Below are 22,677 nucleotides of genomic sequence, written 5' to 3' on the forward strand. Positions count from 1 at the left end.
CAAATTAAGGCTCATAAACAGGTTTTAATATTGTAAGCAATTAATCTCTCATTCGTTTTGTGGATAACAATAAATAATTGTTAATAAAAAAAAATTTGATAAATAGTTTCATAAATTAAATCAACTTCAAAACATCGCACATTTGAACGTTAACAATTTAATGTTTGTCACATTAATCGTTTTTTTATATTGAATGCATTCGATAAATAATACAAAATTTAAATTTAATTTTATTTACTTACATCGTATTTATTTGGCCTCATTGTACCCATTTATTTTGCATATGTATTCGCATTCGGTTACGGTGTTTCGTAAGCGTCCATTTATACACAACGTTTAAAATGTATTTAAATATAATTATTATGTTTGTATTTAATTTTATTTATTAATAGATGATTATTTCGATTATTTTACTAATTATGTTTTTTTTTTTTAACTTATTTTAAATTCTGTTTCTAAATTGAAATTATAATATATATGAACACTTTTTTAACGCGTTTTGTTTTTGTTTGTTGTTGCTTTAGTTTGAGATTCGATTATTTTGTTTTTATTTTTGATTTTTTTAGTGGAATAATTCGATTAAAACATATCCTATATTGATTTACATTAAAAGTAGGATGTCGATAGCATAATTTCGATTATAAATGGATAAAAGTAACGAGATTATATTTAAAACACGCACACAAAATCACTCATTCATTATAATTGATCATTATTATTATGTATTTACTTTGTATATTATTATAATCCACTTAGGATAAACAAATTAATTGAATTGTATTTTGCATTTTTTATTCTTATTTCGAAAATTAATTTATGAGCAAAATATGTTTTTAATTATTTATTTTTTTTTTCTACGGTGTAAATTATTTAATCCTTAGTGATAAAGTTTAAATTTTGTTTTATTTGTTAGAAGAACTCCTATGAAAAAAAAAAATAATTAAAAAAGATAGTAAATGTTGGATGAACATTAAGATAACAAAGATAACAGATAGATAGATACAGAACAAGAGTTAACATTAGCAAGTTTTTTAATAGGTATTTCGACGTTTGTATTAAGTGCTTAAGTTAAAGCTCAAAACTTGTTTACATTTACACAAAAGAGAAACCAAATGCAAAAATTGTATAATTTTAAATTTGCCAATGTTTAAAATTTATTTCTTAAAATATTTCACATGACAAAAAAAAACAAAAGAAAGAAGTATAAGCAATGTTTAAGAGACATTACTTGTTGCTGAATTTATTTATTCTTCTTAGTCTACGAAAAACTGTCAAACATAAAAATACCTGAATATTTTTATAGAAGTACAAACACTTTGTTTGGTTTTATAAACTTTAAGCTACTAAGAAAAACTAGCAATTAAAATACCTACAATTGTGTTAACATAATTCTGTGAACTTCAGTTCTGCTAGTAAAATATAAATCCACTCATTTTTAGAACTTAAAGAAATTGTAAACCAAGGAAAAGACTTAGAATATTGTTACTTTGACGATTTTCTGAACTGCTTCTTATGGCGTTTTCAATTGGTCATTGGTCATAAAACTACTATTTTTGAAATAATAATATAATTGAAATAACAATTCTGAAATACAACATAAAGTTCAATTGATAAACGTAAAACGTTAATTGATTGATACCGATTGATTTAAAAAAACGAGCTTAGAGTTTCACTTTTTAAAGGTACACAAAAGCTGAAAGTTTTCAAAATGGATGAATTTGTTGATTTCCACTGCATAATGCACAATTTCCTTCTTACTCTGCCTTCACGGAGGAAGTGAAATAAATGTAAGTTTTCCATAAGAATTATCAAAGTTTTATATTTATTTGCAAAGTTTTATTTTTAAAGCTTTCACATTTTGACATTTGACAAATAAAAACTACGCCAAAGATGAAATTATAATTATATTATTGGAAACACAGTTCGTAATTCAGCAAGAGAAGTTTTGGCGACAGGCATCTTGAGATTTATTTGTGTCACACGAAGGATCAGACCAATAATGTAGGACTGCTACCTTAGGCATGGCAGCTATTTGGCTGATATCTTTTTATCCATTGCTTTATCTTAAAAAAAATATCCTCTTTTTTAATTTCAAAACTAATCATCTTTTTGGAAAACAGTATGCTTTCTATTTATTTTCGTGTAGTTCAAAATTACAGAATTGTTAAATCTAGGAAATATAAACAAGTGGTTAAATTTGAATTTCTTTTCCTGCTAATGGCTGTAAAATTCTCTCAAATCTAACCGGAAACAAGTCAATCACTTAACCCTCTCCTTATAAATAATTCTTAACTGATTCACTTTATTCCTACCAGAATTTAAGGATGATTTTTCAAACAATAAAATGTATAGAGACAATTCAAAATTAACAAGTAAAATAATATTTCTTTCCTTCGTGATGAGTTGCTAACGGTTGAAGGTTTCTACAGCTTTTATGTCTTCTTCTATGTAGATACCTACAATGAAATAGTGACATCATGTTTTGTATTTTTCAGAGCATGCGAATTTCTTTTTTTTTCGATATAAGAAAGTATAGGTATTTGTAGTACCTGATATCTGAAGAAAATAGATTTCAATACGAGTAGATACTTAATTAGCCATAAAAAGCAATTGAACTACATAAATCGATCCTTATTTTTAACACTTCTTGAAATACTTTAAGTGCGGTAGGTACTTCGTTTACCTGAACCAATCTTTTTCTTTTTTTCAGAGACAATATTTTAAAATTCAGAAAATCATAAATGTGTTTGACCTATCCTCGTTTTTTTAATGCACAAAATAAAAGATGTTTTTGATTTAAGCTAAACTAAACTAAGGGCAACATGTTTCAATAAATGTTTTCAGTTTGGATTTACTTTATAGACAAATAAAATAAGCTAGTTTTCTAATGAACACCTATCCATTTTAAGTATTAGAATTGTCAAAACTGTAAATCTAATGACAAGTATGATAAGTGGCTAGGTAGGAGTTCAACAGTATTAGTTGTCATTTGGTTTTAACGTAGCCTTGGCCAAGCTTAGACTCCACTATTACAAAAGATTAAAAATGCAAAAAGATGTTTAAATACGAAACATGTTCCTGCATATTCAAATAAAATATATTAACTTGAATTTCAATGAACTTTACTTTAAAAAACTTGCATTTGATTTCTGTTATATAAGATTATTTTGTTAATATTTTTGTATAGGCCCAAGACATTAAAATCTTACTTTTATTTTTATTCAAAGTTAAACTATCCAACAAATACTATATTTTCTTTTCTGATTTCCTCCTTTTCGATTCGTTTGATTTTTGTTTTCCAAATTAAAATTATGACGAGATTAAGTAGAATTATATTTACATAAATATTTCACAAGCACACACACGTTAAAACACCACCTAGAGATAAAAGAGAGAAAAATAAAGTTTTAAAAAACACTTAAAAAAATACAAAAACAAAAAACCACTAAAAACACTTCCGATCCGAATTCAATGGAATTTTATTTGTAAGTGTAGGTAATCGCGACACGAAGTAATATTCAAAACTATCGTAATTCTACGATTAACGGTATTCGACCGACAAATTTCTAACCGAATAAAAGCAACTTGCGAAAAGAGTACAAGAGTTGCGGCAAATTGCACGACCACAACGACGAGAAACAGAGAAACACAGAAAAATACAGATTTTAGGGTGGTTGGGTCACAAAACAGGGGGTGGCTATGTCATCGGTCAATATGGATAATATACAAGAATTGTGTCACTTTATTCATTCTGCCGCATTAAATTCGAAATCCGAAATATAAAATTATCAACTTGGTCGTCCTCGTTCGTGCATAGGTATGGTATCGATTGTGACACACGAATCAACCGTTCACTATGAATGAATAAGGTTTAACTGCAATAGGACTCAGAACAGCACCGAAAAGTCTGAGAATCTAACCGAGGATTGAGAAACAAGAGCCAAGGGAACTCACAAATCAATTCGATTCACGTAATTGACCCACAAAACTAACGAACACAAACATCACACCGAGTATCCTTCTCTGTTCTAGCTTTTGTGCTTATTTATGTGCTGGCCTGGCCTGGCACTGTTTCTAGCTATATGTGTCCTTAGTTTTGGTTCTAGTTCTGGATTCCCATCACCATCATCATCATTATCATGAAACTTAAGAAGAAGACCGGCCAAAAACGGAAATTATGCAGCAGTTTCCTGGTCCTGTGAGCCTGCGACTGTGACCGGTTCCGCATTATAGTTTATGTACTCGTATTGTGTGTCATAATCACTTTACAACGCCCCGAACAAAACTAACCCCTCCAAACCGCTCCATCGCATAGTATATCGAAAAGGTATCCACTTTTGGTTTTGCTCTTTTGAGAAAAATCCATCAGAATACAAAAACTATCAAAAAAAAGAAGAAAAATCAACCCTTAGCTGATGGAGGAGGAGGAGGAAGGCAAAGGAGGGCAAGGGGAGTATTCCATTAATTCCGATTTGAACCGAGTTCACACTACTTTTTGTGCCGTCATTGATTTTTCTCGTTTTCTTCTTCTCTTCGAGAAACATACAAAATAAAACTATGAAAACGGAAAGAATTATTGTTCTAAGGAGAAGAACTCAACAATAACAATAAACTGGAAAATGAAAATTATTATGGTTGTCGACAATCGACGGTCGTCGGTACGGAATCCCCCTGCCCGACAGCGAAATCCAATTTTGTTGTTGTTTGTTTAGTCATTTACTTTACTCTTGATTGATCCCTTTCCCGTTAGTGTCAGAATTGGGGATACAAATATTTTATACGATGTGAACCCAACTAAATGCGATACGAAACTGAAGGAAAACGTGAAACTACACTTCTCCGTATCCGTATGCCGTTGCCGTATCGTGCTTCGTGCAACCGCACCGCACAGAGCAACACAGCAGAAGAAGAACGAACCACTCGACATAACACAACAACAAAAAACGTTATTAGTAGCTGCTAGCTGGAGCTGGCCTGAGCCTGAGCCAAACCGTAGCAGCCGTTGCCGTACTAAAAAGAAAATTGAAGCAACCAAAAAAAAAAACGAAAAACAAAATCCTAAAACTACACCAACTCTACTCCAGCTCCAAAAGCAAGCACCCAAGAGGCAAGACGCAAGAGCACCGTCCGTCGTCGTCGTTGTCCGGTCCGGCCCGGTCCGTTGTCGTCGTCACACGAAAACGGGGGCTCGTTCGTCGTCGTCGTCGATGTCGTTCCGTTGTCGGACAGCGGGATGTGCACCACTCGCAAGCAATGGGGCTGTCGTTGTGGCTATCGCTTTCGCTGCCGTTGTTGCGCGGTGGTAGTGTCGTATGCCCGTCCCGTATGCCTTTTAGTATCGGCCTTCAGCGGTGTCGTTACTCGTTACGTTATGCCTGTGCTGCGTCTATGCCTGGCCTGGAGTCGAGTTAGGTTCGAGTTCTGTTCTTTGCTACGACTTCCGTCTGTCCTGTTTCTATTTTCTCTCAGAAGCTTAATGGATGTTGGAGTTTGGATGCCATTTGAAACTTATAAGGCTCTCCCCCATTAAAAGAAATGCATGCAACATTACCCTTCAAACTGAGTGAATATGGATGTGAGTGAGTGGGTGGGTTGTTGAGTCTTGTTGATGGTATCATGTGGTGTTTAGAGGGAGGGTAGAGAGGGTGGTATAAACGAGCAAGGAATGTGGTTGTTGTTTTGGCTAGGATTGCTAGACTATTGTGAATAGGCCAAAGGGATATTTCGAGCTGATTCCTCAAAGGAACAGATTTTCTGTCCATCGCCTTAGCTGAAAAATTAAGGAACAGTTAAAATTTCTATGTTTTTAGCATCCTTTTTTACTTCCTCCTTAATCTTTCAGAAAATTAATGAATTTGGAAACATAATTTTCGAATCCCTTCTATTCTGAAATTTCGATAAAATGCTGGAAATTCTAACAAAACTTTGAAGTAAAAGAAATTGCCAAGAAATTTGTAGTATAAAATAAAACCATAACCTTAATCATTTTAAAAATAACGTTTTCCAGACTCAAATCGTTTCTAACTGAAATGCATTACATTCATTATTTTTAAAACCAATATTCTTTCATGACACAAATTTTAGTTTTCTCTTCCTTGTGCTCGAACAAGTTGCACGACCCAAAATTGAAGTCCAAATGTTTGAGTGATTTTCATTCGAATGCATTGGTATTTGGGTTTTCTTTTTGTGGAAGCTAAGAGAAATATATGTTGTTGTGTTGGAGTTGTTGCAAGTTACACAATTATTATTTTTATCCACTCATTTTGTTGATGCAACATTTGAATACTATTATTGGAAAAGAAAATTCACTCAATTTAAGTTCCAAACCAAATTGAGAAGCTGTGGTGTGGTGTGTTGCTAACTGACACAATTCACAATAAGAAATTGTTTTCTTTAAATGAGATTGAATACAAATAACGGTTTTTGTAGTAATTTAATAAAATATTGAAAAAGTTTATGAACATAATTAAATAAAATTGATAACCAATAAATATTAACGTAGAAATTGAGACATTTTGAAAGAAATTCATATATTATTCAATAATGGTCAAATGTTCGTTCTTGTTGATTCTCATGCATTCTTTAATCGTTAGCTAAATAACGAACATCATAAGTTTTATTATTATTAAATAATAAATAAACTTATAATTTTAGCCTCAGATATAATATATAAAAAATATATATTTTAAAACTTAACTAAATACCTAAGCAGAGCCCCTTCTTGCTCGCAAATTCTTATCAATGTCACAGCTCGTTTCTCAAAATTGTACAAAATAAACATAATTATCTTTGCGATTATAACAAATTCCAATAGACGAAAATACGAATTTTTACTAACAGGGATTAATTAAACTTAAAATGTTAGTCATGGTTAACATATTTCAAAATATCCTGTACCAAAATTAAAAAATAATCTAAGCAGAGCTCTTTCTGTGCTCTCAGATAAATATTTACATATATTCTAGCTCTATCATTTAAATTGTAAATTAAATCCATAAAATTATTTGTGAGCTTATGAATAAACTTAACGACAATAGTTAGAATTTTTGGATCAGATGCATGTCTTATTGTTGTAATTTTATGTTACGAATTTTTGTAACAAAAAATGAAATAAATAAACCGTTAAGAAAAAAGAACAATTTAAGATAATCCATCTTGAAATTAATAGCTTTTAATTCAATATAATTGATATCTCATCTCTTCATATTTCCCTTTGACGTTAATTTATTAAAGCCTAAAAACCGTTTGTTTTCACTGTCAATGCAAATATATAATCAAATATGTCAAACAAAACACATTTTATGACACAAAGACTGCGAAGAAACACATTTAAGTCCCATTGATATGATGTTGAGAATAAAGGTAGTAGATATACCTGCCACCTATACCTATAATGTGAAAATGTGGCGATGATGTGGCGGCGATCATGGATGTGGTGTGGCAGTATTAATAATATGAACGAAGGTGATGCAATATGATATCCCTCGTTCGATCAGAGGACATTGATATACCCCCAGTCAGTGATCCATGGATGGATGCCGCCCGTTGTGAGAGATAACTAAACAGAGACTTTAAACTTAAGGTCCCAAGAATGGGAAATGAAGAACTCTTGTCCTCGAACTATGCCGCCGAACTCTTAAGGTGTATAATGGTATAGGTATAGATAGAAGCATCTTACATTGTATATTTATTATGTATGAATTGTGAATGTATAAATGCTGTGAGAATCATCGTGGAGGTGGCGCAAATATTTACTTGGAATGTAATATTGTGGTTTGTGATAAAAATGATGGTAAAAAAAGAAAACAGCACAAATGTTTATGTTGAGTTCATATTTTTGATTTTTTTGCTTTTAGAACAATATTTGGATTTTATATTTTGCCATCTCATCTGGTTTCTTAAATCTTATTTAGGATAAAATAATCAAAAATGTATCTTAGCATTTCGTAACAAAAATGTCACAGATTGAATTTGTAACAAACTTTCATATTGTCATTATAGATACCTAAACTTCTCTTTTTTCTTCTATGAAGTCCCACTTTGATATGCAGGAAGGAATGTGTCTATAAATGATAGCGATAGCCCTCTCTCACATCCACTGTAAGAAATTCTTTTTCTCAGATAACCAGCTGATAAATTATACCTATTTCTAAGTGAGTTCTTGTTTACCCACTTAGACGACCATCACCCTCGCAAGTAGGTTTATATGAATTCATGAATGAAGCTCAAGCTGACGATGACTTTCAATATATTCGAAATCTCATTTTCTTCCATGCTCTCCATAGAATGAAAATTTAAAAATTTCAATATTCAAACACAAAGTGGATCACAAAACCTATATACCCATTGTAAAGGTTCTTTCCATTCTCATCGTATAAAAGTTTAAGGACAAAAAAAAACAACAAAATGAACACAAAAGTCATTAAGGCCTCCCTAAAAATAGAAGAGTCGCGCGTCTGAATGACTGAGAAGCTTCATTTTGACGTTTTGGTTGTGTCATTTTATGTATGTTTATCGTTTATCCTCGTCATCAGCATCAGCTCAGCAACGACACCAAGCATCATCATCATCGCACAGCGAACACTGGGGTATTGTGTAGTTTTAAGGAGAACCCCCCATTGATGAAGAATTGTAGATAATGGTAGTGCCGGCGTCGACTATTCATTCCGAATGTCACTTTGTTGGGCAAATAAAAATTTTAAATTTATAGTCTTTTCTCATCTTCTGATGGTTTATTTTTTGTTTTCCTTGTTCATTCTTCTTTCCCATACTCGATACATTCGTCGAGGACGACATCAGTGAAGGTGGCAACAACGAGCGACGGACGGCATAAAGCAATTTGACTCTGAACAAACGCCACGCCGGCCGGCCGCTCTCTTACAGCACTCTCGTTGTCATTTCATATAGGCATACCTTCACATTGCCAAAGAACAAAATTCCAAGCATTTTTTGACGCTAGGGCCTATACAAAAGACGAGCACGGGGGACGAACTATACTAAACGTCAATAACTTGGGCAGTATTTCTTGAACATGACGATGATGCCGGGCGGCCTGTTTCTATGTCATTAAAACGCAAACGGATGGATGGCCGGCGTTAAGAAGAACCTTATACAGGTCCCCATCTTTCTCTTTTTCGCTGATCCTCCCAATGTGGTAATTAATAATACATAAATGCGTGTGCTTAGTTAGTTATCGTCCATATATGCATTGCCACATAAATACCTAGTGTAGTATGAATAAATATAAAATTTATTACACCTTCCCTTTATGGAGGTCGAGGAGAACTTTGTGTCTTTGCATCAGATTTTGCTTATACCTTCAGACTTCAAAATCGTTCGAGTTTGAGTCTTTCTTCTTGTTGGTAATTGAACACTTCGTCATATTTATGATGAGCACTGCTGCGGTATGATCTTTCAGAATGGTCAAAACAGACATAGATAGTTTTCTGTTTCTTCTATTCCAATGTGCGGTGTTCTGTGTAGTTCTGATTCCTTTTGTACAAAAGGAACACAGAACATTTCTACAATAAATGTTGGTGTTGCGTCACATTCACATTTATGCCATCATCATTCATTGGCGTTAAATTATTGATGAAAACGGTAATAACAATAAATTCAATAATAAATCAGAATTTGATAGGACATTTGATTACTTATGTATGAGTTATAAATTATAAAGTCACCATTTTAGTATCAACATTATTAAAGTACATTTTATTATTATTTGCCCTTATTATGGCGCAACATTTTTAACGTTTTAGTATAATTTAGTTAAAAAAAAAAATTATGGCAATTCTTAATATTACATCTCTTAACATTGCTATCAAAAAGAACTTTAATCTTTGTATATCCTTCGGATATGTTTTAAATTATTAACAAAAGATCTTTTCGAAAAGAAAAAGCAAATATTTAGGTTCTTAAGAAGAAACCTTGAATAAGAGAATAAGAGATAACCAATTTGATATTAAATTATCTTTAAATATTTGAAACTCGTCTTGAATTTATTTTTTTTTAACGCACAAAAATAGTGTTTTCTTAAAGTGCTTTTTCTTTAGAAATTGATTTTCCTAACTTTCGTTAAACTAAGAGCGAATTGAAAAACATAATAAACGTTTTATATTTATACATTTAATATAAAAGCTTTGAATCTCTCGAGAACTGAAGTGAAAAGTGATTCTGCAACGTGTATTTTGTGAGTCCAACACTAAAGTTTCTTCCCAACTTATTTGTTAACATTAATTTGTTTATTTCTTATTTTCTTAAATTCAAGAACAAAACATTTTCCCCTCTACATTCTCTAAAATGAAAATATTATTAAAAAATTGACACAAAACAGATTTTTTTAGAACTTGTCTTCTAGCATCAGTTCGAATCTTTCAGTAAGCAGACTGATAACGATATAAGTAACAGACTTCTGAAATTTGAGTATAAAAAAAAGTAAAAAAAGCTAGAAAATTCTTCATATTATAATTCAGTATTATTTTCCTACCAAAAATTATCAAATTTTTTTACAAACTTCCTTATTTTCTAGGATTTTGTATTTATATTTCTGTAGCTTCCTTCGCATATATAGTAAAGCCAACATAAACAGAATAATACTTACTTACTTAAGGTGGCGCTACAGTCCTGTGTGAACTCACCCAACAAACTCCTTTATTTAGCTCGGTCCTTAGTTAGATGTCTCCAGTTTCGAGCTCCAAGTTGAGTGAGATCACACTAGACCTGTGCGCGCGACCTGATCCGCGGTCTTTTTTTACTGCGCTGTGGGTTAAGTCTGTCGATGGTGACGTTTTGACCAAGACGTCGGTCGTGACGCGTCGGTTTTGTATGTCCTTTCTTGACGTTAGTATGTACTTTGCTTTGCCTCATTAACCGTTAAACAAATTTTGCCGCCTCTGCTTTAATAATGACAAAAACTCCATTGACATCACGCTGAGTTCCTCCGATTATGTCGATGTCATCAGCATATGCCCGTAATTGGACAGACTTTTGAAAGATAGTGCCTCTAGTCTTGACGTGTGAGCTCTGCACTATTCTTTCAAGTACGATGTTAAAAACATCGCATGAAAGCGCATCAGAGATACCAAAACTAGACATGGCCCTATACAGCTCGTCTCTGTAGATGCTGTCATATGCGGCCTTTAAATCGATGAAAAGATGGTGGGTGTCGATATGGTGTTCATGGGTATTTTCCAGGATCTGCCGTAATGTGAATATTTGATCAACTTTAGAATTTCCTGGTTGTTGACGATGGGATTTAGACGTTCATATATTACTGCAGAGAAGATTTTGTAGGCGATGTTAAGTAAACTGATTGTCGAAGTTATCACTGAAGAAGTGGTCCTTTCATTTCCTCAGCATTGACTGCGGTTCCACAATGATGTTTCCACTTTCATCTTTGCAGCCTTCGGTTTAAGGTTTATGTACCCGTGAATTTCGTTTCACCTGTTCATAAAACATTCGAACTTCATTCCTGTTTTTAAACCTCTCAACATCTTCGACCACACGCTTCTCATGACCTCTCTTTTTCCTTCTAAGAAGTCTGTGCTCCTCTCGCCTCTTCTGCTCATAAAACTCATGAGCAGCTCTCGTCCTTCTATGCAGCGCCGCCGCTTTGCGTGCCTGTTGTTTGGCTGCATTTGCCTGCCGACATTCCTCGTCAAACCAGGGGTTCCTTGTTGGTGGCTGCTTGAAACCCAGCACATCAGAGGCGGCTTCTCTGGTTGCATCTTGGCAATGATGCCACTGGTTTTCGATACACTGTGTTGGCGGCAGAGAATAAGGATTTGGCGATCTCTGGCGATTGTAGCCGTTCGACGATGTACCGTCTCCCAGCAACTCACTGTTTCTGTTTTGCCTTGGGTCTGGAAACCCGAAGTGCTTCCTTGGTTACAACGAGGTAGTGGTCCGAGTCAATGTTAGCTCCTCGGAAAGTTCGGACATCCATGATGCTGGAAGCATGTCTGGCATCGATCCCAATAAGGTCAATCTGGTTGACGGTAGAATTATCTGGAGAACTCCAAGTTCCTTTGTGGATGTTGAGGTGGGGAAAACGCGTACTGGCCACCATTAAGTTTCGCCTTGCAGCAAAATCTATGAGCCTGAATCCGTTTTCGGAAGTGTTGTCGTGCAGGCTGTTTTTCCCGATTATTTCACCAAAGATGTCTTCTCTTCCTAGCTTGGCATTAAAATCGCCCAGCACTATTTTAATATCGTAACTAGGATACTGCTCATATGTTTTGTCTAAGAGCTAGAAGAACATATCATTGGTGTTCTCATCTTTCTCTTCTGTGGAAGAGTGCGGGCATATCAGGCTAATGTTGCCGAATTTAGCCTTGAGGCATATATTCATGAGGCGCCTAAGTCTGGCTCCAAAAACAAAGCCGAATCCAAATAAGCGCTGTTGGTTTTCTCGGTAGCAGTCACCATAGTAAATATCGCAGTTTTTCATTATCTTGTTGCCCGGCCCATCCCATCGTATTTCCTGGATGGCGGTGGTGTCTGCTTTTTAGCAGTCTAGGGCCTCCGCTAATTCTTTGGGCGCACATGGTCTGTTAAGGGACCTAACATTCCACGTGCATATCCGAAGTTCTTCGTCCTTAAATCGTTTGCGTTGGTTGTCAACAGTAAATCCGTCCGTATCCGAGGCATGTTGGTGCTTCGCAACTATGATGTATTTACGTGGCCAGGAAGTCACCCCGACGGCACAACCCCCAACCTGGAGGACCAGATTCTAAGTATAACTCCATGGACGGGGAGCCGGATAAAACCGTTCCTTATAGACCTGGACTGCGAATAAGTCGTAGAAGCCCTATAAGTTGTGTACTAAGTAGTTCAACCTTACGGGAACTGTAGACGTCACCGTTGATTCCATCTCGGGAATTCCTCCGCTGCCGTCTTGAAAAGGAGAGATGCTTTAGTGAAAACACCTCTCCCCCTCTCTCGTTTGCTACGCCCACAACTTTCCACTGGGGTTTAAACTCAATTTTAAGAAAAACCTTGTGTCTTCTTGAATGCACATGTTTACCATTTGAACAAAAACGACATTACAATGTATATAAAGTAATGTCTTTAGGTTATTTTAGTTCGCATCATCGCCTTTGATAAGCAACAAAAAGTTCCAGATTTTCACCGAAAAATACACAAACAACGAAACAATCGCAATTTTACAGGAAAGTTTTTCTGTCAGAATTACAACACCTTTATGATTTATCCTTTAAGGTTACATAACCCAAAAAGTCTATGATTTCTTGTGCAAAAATACTCATTTTTGCCAACATCAAAACAAAACCTATCAATGGAAAACCTTGTATAATCTAATACACTGCACGAAACTTAATATAAAAACCGTCGAAAGTTATGCATGGCAGCATTGACTTTGGTCTTGTACAGAGAAAAAAACTGAGATTTAACAAGTGTAGCAAGCTCATTTAAAAATTCTGTAGACAGATAATATAAATCACTATTTATACAAAGAAAAAAACAATAGCGGTCAGTAGATGCATCTGTATGGGACTCCACATTGTATTTATTAAAGTATCACTAAAATAACATCCCCTGAGTCAATAAGCTGCTGAAAATTTATGATCAGAAACAGAATAGATCAGCCTAGAGGTGTCAAAAATTGTAAATTACTGAAAACAGTAATGCATGTAATATAGGTTTTTACGTTAAGTTAATGGATTGTATTTTTCCTTGATGCATTTTTAGAACTTGACAGACCTTGCTCGTGCATGAGTATATATGCAAGGCCTTAATGTTTATATTCTGTGGGTTTTAATTGCATTTTACAAAATATCGCCATAAACCCACACGCCATAACTTATCCCTATTACTATAGGTTTGATGATAATATTTGTATTATCGGCGCCTAAATAACACTCCAATATAAATATACGATATCACACGATATCTTATAGTATTGTCAATATTTTACTATCAAAACCAAGGCGTCTCCAACATTATAATTGATTTACAATACTTCTGATGTTTGCGCGCTAAAAAAAAGCGCAATATAATACGCGCGTCAAAGTGAGAGCCGTAATGGTTTATGGACATTAAAAGTTCATAATAAATTGTAAACGGCGTGTATAATAAATTCAATTTTACTTACAACAACAACAAAAAAGTAAAGAACATGGTGCAAGTCATTCCTTCAGAAGGTACACACCTTGGTAGGTCTGGAATAACCTGACTGATAACCCAGTTAAAATTATCGCTCTTGTTTGACCTAAGACGTAGGAAACACAACACAATAGTGAATAGTTCAAGCCTTGAAGGAATGGCACTCCCATCACGCGTGTGATACACGTACAAATATCAACTTTTGTACGTATATAGATTTCCAAGTAATTAGCGTATAGGTGCTAGACATTATTTCAGGACCGTCGTCGGTCGCTGGTCGTCATGATTTCATATGAGGATAGCATTATCTTGAGTAAACCATCACATTCCAATGCACCTAGGGCAACAAATATTAATTTCGCACTCATATGAGACGGGAGTTGGTATATACCTGAGATGGGTATAGTTGTTACCCTCCTACACCCACCGATTATATTTCTAGCCTTGACCACCATTTGACAAGTGATTAGGAGACTTAAATGGTTTTGGAATTATTAAATTAGTAAAAGATACTCCACGAACAGAACTGCTGCGCTGCGCTGCACTGCGCTCCATCACTGCTGGGACTGGGACTGGGACAACATATAACCAGCACGCAACCTGAGAACCAGTTAAAAATCCATTAAAATCCGTGGGGCTTATGCACGCACCGAACATTTATTGCGCGCAGACTCTACTCTATACAGAAGACCCCCAGTTGTTGTTCGAGCAAGGCTAAAGCTGATGGCTGGTTATAGTATAGTTCTATAATAGAGCTTGAGTTCTTAAGTTGAAGCTGAAGCTGAGGCTTGTTGCAGTATGTGGTAATTACACCACCTAATCGAATCTATCAATCTGTGAGATAAATCTTTGTTCTATCTGTAATCTAATTGTGATCGCTGTATCTTCCCATATACAAGTGTTCGCCTTAGATGCTTTGGAAGATGAGATGGGCGGCAATACTGGCTGACAAGGGGGTGCGCGCGCGGTGCATGAAGTACAGATGATGGTAATGGATACCAACTTTGTTAGAGATGCCTATCAACCTCGTTTCATTTATTTTTAAGGTGAATATCATCATAACTATCATATAAAAGCAAGAATCATTTTTATATAACTCGTATACTCGAAGTCGTAGTCGTAGAAGCATAGAATATTGTGAAGCATCAGCATCAGGCTAGTTGGTATGGTGTTTGGTGGTTATCGGTCTCTAAAGATACTTCTCATCATTTTCAACTTCAATTACTGTAAACCGACATCATCAGGGCAGCCATGGCGGCGTGGCGGCCGGCGGTAGCGTATTTTTTTATATATAGAAAGTAGCTGCAGCAAATGCCAGTTTAAGCTTTTAATTTGCACCTGCAACATGCCAAATCAGCCTAGGTTACGCCGAGCTAGGTCGGACCACGCCAAGCAATTGCGGATGTTGCATATCAGTTATATGGCTGATGAATGCATTTTAATTTCTGTTTCTTTTTCTTAATCTGAGTTGAGAGGGAGATCTTTCAAGGTCGCTTGAGATCGTTCATCTCACAGCAGGGCGCGACGGCTATTTTAGTGTTTCCTGGGAAAACAAATCTGCATTTTTGATGTTGCAATGCATCGGTTGTGGTTGTGGTTGGTCAAGTGGCACAATCTCATCTATCTCTAAGGTATATGGAAATGGTACGAGTGTGTTCTCTGGTGCACTATGATCCATAGCAATGACGAAATCCACTTGTAATTCTATTGGATGGATATTAGCAAATGTTTTTATGAACTGTAGGTTTGTTGATGTTGAAAATACGAGTATTTTTCGAAACAACAAAAAGGTCAATAGAACCATTTTGCGAGATGTTCAAATTGATAGGGGTTATATATATTTATGTTGTTAAGGCCATGAAATAAGTTTTTATTAAAAGAGAAAACGCAGAGCCTTTAAGTTTTTATAAGACGGGATTTCTTATCTTCATCAGATTCTTCGTTCTTTCTTTGATGTTTATAGTTTAATTAATATTACGATTTCCACTTCAAAGCCCTCTCTTAGAGGTTGTTAAATGGGATGGTGTTTAAAACTTTGTATAGGGATAACTATTAAACTAACGTTCATACTAATAAAATGTGTTTGCCTTTTTTTAGTATACTTTGGAAAACCACACCATTCAAGGACTTCGCCATTACAATAGTTAGAAATGTTTGACAAATTTTGTTTACAAATCATTGTCAGCGATGCCATGCATGTATCAAACAGAGCTTACGTTTTTGGATTGAACATAATCCTTATGGGACCTCTTATGACTCTCGCCCTTTCGTGCGTTTTATATGGCAAAAGCGTCATCTTCCCATCTGTCTTTAAATCCTAAACAAGTGTTAATATAGCATCGCGAACTCTACAAGTATATTGTTCATGTGTCAAGGAATAAGTTTGTGACTTGGACACCTCGTTTTGTGTGATTTATCATACCTTTAGATTTCATTTTGCAGATAAAATTTATTAGAAAACATTCGAATCGACTGCGGGTGAACTAAAAAAAGAGGCTGGATGCGACCCACACTGATAACTTCCCATCCCGTCTGTAGCTTTGTCTTGCTTAAGAGTTTGTCTATATGTACTCGTATCAATTTCACCAAATTTGCTTTTGAATTTTTATATAAAAATTACTGAATATCGAAAGCAATATTTTCTGTGAAATAAAATAAGTTTAAAGCCAATATTTTAAATTTTTGAAAAGCTATTTGAGTCGAAAGTACATTTTTACCAAGTTATAGTATTGTTTTTTTTTTTTAGAGTTGTATTGTTTTTAAAAAAACTGCCAATTCGATTTTTTTCAAAATTTGTCCTAATGTTGAAAATAATATTTCTTATAAGTAATAATTAGTAATAAGCTATTATCTCAAATTTTTGAAAAGATATTTGAGTCGAAAATCATTTTTACCAACTTTTTTAAATTTCTTTTCGGTTTTTAATTTTTTGTAAAAAAAACTGTCAATTCGATTTTTTTCAAAATTTGACTGAATGTTGACAACAATATTTTTTGAAAGATAAAAGTAAATTTAAGGTAATATCTCAAAGTTTTGAAAAGATATTTGAGTCGAAAATCAATTTTTACCAACTTTTATTATTTTTTTTTTTTTAATATTCTTGGAGTCTTAACTTCAAGTTTTTAAAAAGATATTTGAATCGATTTTCAATTTTTACCAACTTTGAGTAATTTGTTTTTGAGATTTTTATTTTTTGTAAAAAAAACTGTCAATTCGATTTTTCTCAAAATTTTATCAGATGTCAAAAAAAAAAAAAAAAAAAATTGTTTTGGAGATGAAATCATATTTTAGTCGTAAAATTTTGGAGGTGACAAATTTTGGTTTTTAGTTTTTTTGATTTATAAAAAAAACCTTTAAATGGATTTTTTTTTCAAAAAATATAATTCTGTCATATAACGTTACAATTAATTATATAAAATTTAATTGAAGTCTCTAGCGCCATTGGTTCGTAAGATATTTAGGGTTAACCAAAATGTTCACCTTTTATTAAACTGCTATGGTAACAAAACCACCCACGCAATTTTCTTGAGAGAACTTTCTGCTTCTTTTTGCCTTATTATTTGTATAACAAAATTTATTTGAAGTCGATATCACTTCTGATTCTTGAGGTATGGACTTCGAAAAAAAAGTAGCAAACGTACATACACACGCACGCACAGATATCGTTCTAAAAATGTTTTATTTCGACTCTAGGGACCTTAAAACGTTGAGAAATATCAAAATTTGACAAATCGGGCCCATTACATTAACTTTTTTTGGAAATAGGACATCTAGTAATTGTCTTAGTTATAATCCTTTCCCTAAAATTTGGATTCTAAAACTTAGCGCAGCCTTTACAAAAGAATGCAAAGCCCTCTAATTTCTTCCATTGAGTACTTTATTCGTTGTATGAATGGCTTTTCCAAGATATAGTTTTCTCAGCTCGATAAGTATTGTTCAAACTTCTGTGGAATGCATTATTTATATCTTCCCTGGCGTTCATATTACAAAGATTGCATAAAATAGGGAGATATAGTTTAACGGCAAAAGCTCTGCTCTTGCTTTAGAAATTGTTGAGTTTCAGTTTCGTTTTTTTTGTAGCACAATAACAAAATTTACAACTTTAACATTAATAACAAATCTATAACTAGATTTTAAGAAAAGAAAAAGTGATAAATAATTATATTTAAGGGAAAACACTAAAAACTCTCATATTTAACTTAAAAACTAGTATTCTACATAAACCCAAAATATTAGGGAATTACTTTTTATTGCAAGTTTTGAATTAATCTGAAAAAGAACATCTATCGAAAAAGTTGTCTTTTAATTTGTAATTTGTGGATTTAATAAGATTGACATTAGCTCTTTTGTGGACTCTTATAGTAGAATATCATCGAGGCGAATTAAGTATTAGTTTAAGGACTTTACTTTGACATATCTGTAATTTTTTAATGTGAGTCTCAGCACAATTGAGCAATAATGGTGCTCCAAAAGTGAGGACTGGCTGAAATATAATTTTATAAATTAATATTTTATTATGTATGCTTAGACGAGACTTCCTATTGATAAACGGATACAGAATTTTAATTAATAAATTCTTTTTATAGATTGAGTTTGATTTAAACGACCTTGAAAATTGAGTTTTTTATCAAGACCATAAGATATTGGTTGCATTAATATTTAGTGTAGTTTGAGGGAGAAAACATTGTTTTCTGCGTCATCGTGTGAACCAAATGGCCTGGAATTTTTGGCATCAACTTTAATTTTCCACTTATTGAAGTAACTAAGAAATTTATGAAGAAAACACTGTAAGTAGTTAAGTGCGTCTTGAGCAAAAGCACTTGCTGCGAAAAGGGCAGTGTCGTCAGCGAACATTTCAATTTCAGTATTTTTAAGCCTGGGAAAATCGGATAAGAAAACGTTAAGAGAATGGGACCCAAAACAGATCCTTGAGGAACTCCAAATGAGATATCAAATAAAGAAGATTTCGTAAGTGCAGTACTAACAAAAACTTTCGGTTTTTCAAACAATTCCTAATAATTTGGATAAGTATCGTGGAAAATTAAAAAAAATTAGTTTAAAGGTGAGTCCATCGTGCCAAACAGTGTTAAAGGGTTTTTCTACGTATAACAAAACTAAACCCGTCAATATTGTTTTTGACATATTTTTTAATGGACCTATTGGGAGGTGGAGTGACCTGTCTAAATCCGAATTGTTCAATAAGATTATATGCTTCTTTCATCAATATTTTGCAGAAGTCAGTACTTAAACACCCTCTCAAAAAATTTAGTAATATTGCTTAGAAGACTTATAGGCCTATAACTTGGTATGTTATCTTTAGATTTTCCAACCTTGGCAATAGGTATAACCTTTGCTACTTTCCATTGTTCAGGAAAATAACAGTGTTTGATACAAACATTGAAGATAAAAGCTAAAAAAATGTATAGCTTTTTTAAGGCAGTGCTTTTAATAATTGGTTGCTAATTCGATCATCTTCAGAAGATTTCTTTATTTTCAGGTCTTTAACCAAGCCTTTTACTAAACGGTTGTTAGGAATAAGTGTATTGGGTTTAAAAATTACAGAATCTTCGAACTCTAAGAATATTTCGAGAACAAAATTTTCGTTAACGTTATCACTTAAATGAGCGGACACTGAATGATTGCCGTTGAAAGTTTGAGCGAAGCTATTTGCCTTTTTTTCCTACGTAACATAAACATTATTTTGTTCCCTAAGAGGAGGAATATTGGAACCTTTCTTCTTAGATATTTTTGTTGCATTCCAAAAAGGTTTTGGACCCTTATCTAAACTCGATATTTTACGATTTAGGATGTTAATATTTGTTTTAAAAGAGTCTAATTTGTAACGAATCCACTTTTTACTTTCAGTGTTTCATAAACGGATTGAAGACAATATATTACCCGGCAAAGGTTGAAGGTTTGAAATTGAACTAGGATTTCTGTTTTTTGGTATAGATATTTGAGCAGCGGTATTGATAGTTTGCTCAAACTTTTCAATAGCGCGGTGCACATCTTCAAGAGATTGAATATCTTCAATCGACAAGCTTCCGTTGTACATGTTGCTGGATATGTAGGATTGATACCTTACCCAGTTCGATAGTAGTGCTTTAGTCATTATTTGTTTATGTAGATTTGAATCATTTCTACCCATGATTTTAATAAAGTTATCTGCATTGTTTTAGACTTTTTTGCTAGTTTAGCTTCGCTGCATTTTTCTATTACATGTTTTGAGAAGTTAAAATTGTATTTTAATAAAACACCTATATATTTATTTTCATTTACTGTTTCGAGGCGCTCGTTGCCAATATTCCAAACCTCCTCTGGTCTTCTTCTGCTAATTCGTTTTTCAAAAATCATAACCTTTGTTTTTGTATGTTGATAAAAAGATTCCACGTGTTGCAGTACGCCACTAGTTTGTTTATTTGATGCTGTAGATATCTTCAATCCATCAAATACAGAAGCTGAAGATATCGAGAGAAAATTCAAGTATAACAGTAGGAATTTCGATCGTTTGTAAAATAAAGCTTGTCTGTTAATAGTGTCAAAAGCTGCTTTTAAGTCTACGAAACATACGTAAAGTTTTTTTTTTCGAGATAATTTCTTACAATACTTGTCAATGCATAAATTTGTACAACAGCAGAAAAACCTTTACGAAAGCCAGCTTGGAAGGCGCTTAATTTTTGTGTGTTGAAAGTGTAAAATTCCAAGTGGAGCTAACTTAACTCCCTCGCTGCTGTCAACAAAGTTTGATGTATTATCTCCAAACAGCTGTTTTGCAAATTGTAGTCTTGTTTTGTTTTCGCATTTAAGATTTCACTCGAATAGTTATAACTTTATAAGTATATAATTTGTTATTTATTAAAAGTTTATCGCCTTTCATTGACATTTTATCTTTCGGGTTGATTCTTTGTAGTTTGGTTTTTATTGCGTGTAGACCTTGTCTCTTTTTCCGATATATACTAATCCCATTTGCTTTTAATTGTCTTGAAGCTGACAATATTTTATTTGCTTCTTGTGCCGAGTAAAGTTTTAAGAAGGCGATTGCTAGTGTTTGTGATTTCTCGTGTTGTATTAATATGGAAACTTTCACCCTCTTTTAATTCGAGAACCTCAGCGCAAGTTTGTTTTGCAATATCAACTGCACTAGTTTGTCAATCTAGAGGAAGACGTACTAAAACACAGTTTTCATATTGCTCCCGTGATAAAATTTTCTAATTGTGATTCCAGAATGTCACAACGATCTGTCATTGTGTACTGTAGAGTACCCATGACAAAACCTGCTTGACACCCACTTAGTATGTCATTTTTATCAACCCAGTTTGTCATTCGCTTAAAAAGGATAAACCTCGAAAAATCTAGCGGATAGTATTTAGGAGTGAAATTCGTCTATAATTTTCAGTCAAGGTTCTGTCACCTTTTTTTAAAACTTGTAGAATAACAGCTGACTTAAAAAAAAAATCAAATGGGGTGGCGCAACAGTCCGTTGTGAACCAGGGCCTAGTGACTTACAACTCTCAACCATTCCTGTGTGCGAGTACTGTTGTCAGGAATGGAAGGGACCTACAATTTAAGGCCGAATCCGAACGGCTATTTTGAGAAAGCACTTTTTCATGACAAGAATTACTCTTGAAGGATTTGTCAATTCCTCGCAAGAGGCAGTACCCGCGAAAATTAATTTTTTTTAAATTAAGGTGGCACAGGCAGGGATTGAACCCAAGACCCCTTGCATGACAGTCCAACGCACTAACCATCATGCCACGGGTACTACTACTACTGACTTAAAACTTGGCATTTTTTTCGTTCTAATAGAGATTGTTGAAAGTTGCAGAAGGTAGTTAGCCGACTTCTCAGTGTGTGTTGTTGTAAAGGGCTGGTCCTTCTTTTTATATTTAGACAATTTTCACAATATTGAAATGAATGTGCCGTTCTATTAAGGTTTAACAAAAAGTAAAAGTGTGCTTTGAGTTGAATAATTGGAATGTTTAGGTATCCCTATTGCCAGCTTAATTCGATTTATGGATTTCCAAAATTCTTTCTTGTTCTTTGCTTTTTTTCGCTCTGGATTACTCTTGTCTTAAAAGAGCAGTGTTAGATTTTCTGAATAACTTTTAGAACGAACACGCCTTTTACTAGCAGGGACGCAATCACTAACAAACCATTTCTGTTTTCCATCATACGTTTGTATTTTCTTGTGAATAAACTATGATGACATTTATATCCCGAGATTGATTGGTCTTACATTTTCAATTCATATCCAAAAAAACTGCTTTACTGTGAAAATACATAGACTTCTTGATGTTTTTCACTGTTTTTGATTTAGAATAATAAATTTTGTCACTGCCAATATGACTTAAAATCAATATATGGAAGGCACCAAGCTGACCAAGAACTTAACCTTACTTTCTCTATTACCATCTGAATCATCACCAGGGATCTATAGGAAAAATGTTGCCCTACATTTATTTATGTATTAAAAGGTCATACCTTCACACTATCTAATATAAATATGAATATATGTAAATATGAATATCGCATAAACCACAATCAAAATTAATT

At 33.8% G+C, this 22,677-nt stretch overlaps 1 protein-coding gene across 4 annotated transcripts in view; it reads right to left on the reverse strand.

The window, feature by feature from the left end:
- The window catches only part of LOC129938411 (serine-rich adhesin for platelets), a 301,751-nt gene extending 296,373 nt beyond the window's left edge, over window positions 1-5,378 (reverse strand). The window contains exons 1-3 of one of the 4 annotated variants that reach the window (XM_056045953.1): window positions 5,075-5,378; window positions 3,210-3,378; window positions 243-921 (exon numbers count right to left, since the gene is read on the reverse strand). In XM_056045953.1, coding sequence (XP_055901928.1) covers window positions 243-244 — 2 coding nt within the window. In that variant the 5' untranslated portion in view covers window positions 245-921; window positions 3,210-3,378; window positions 5,075-5,378. The other 3 variants (XM_056045954.1, XM_056045952.1, XM_056045955.1) reach the window with 3 other exon arrangements.
- Window positions 5,379-22,677: the final 17,299 nt, after the last annotated feature.

The sequence above is a fragment of the Eupeodes corollae genome, chromosome 1 (genome assembly GCF_945859685.1).
Source record: "Eupeodes corollae chromosome 1, idEupCoro1.1, whole genome shotgun sequence".
In the NCBI taxonomy this organism is placed as follows: domain Eukaryota; kingdom Metazoa; phylum Arthropoda; class Insecta; order Diptera; family Syrphidae; genus Eupeodes; species Eupeodes corollae.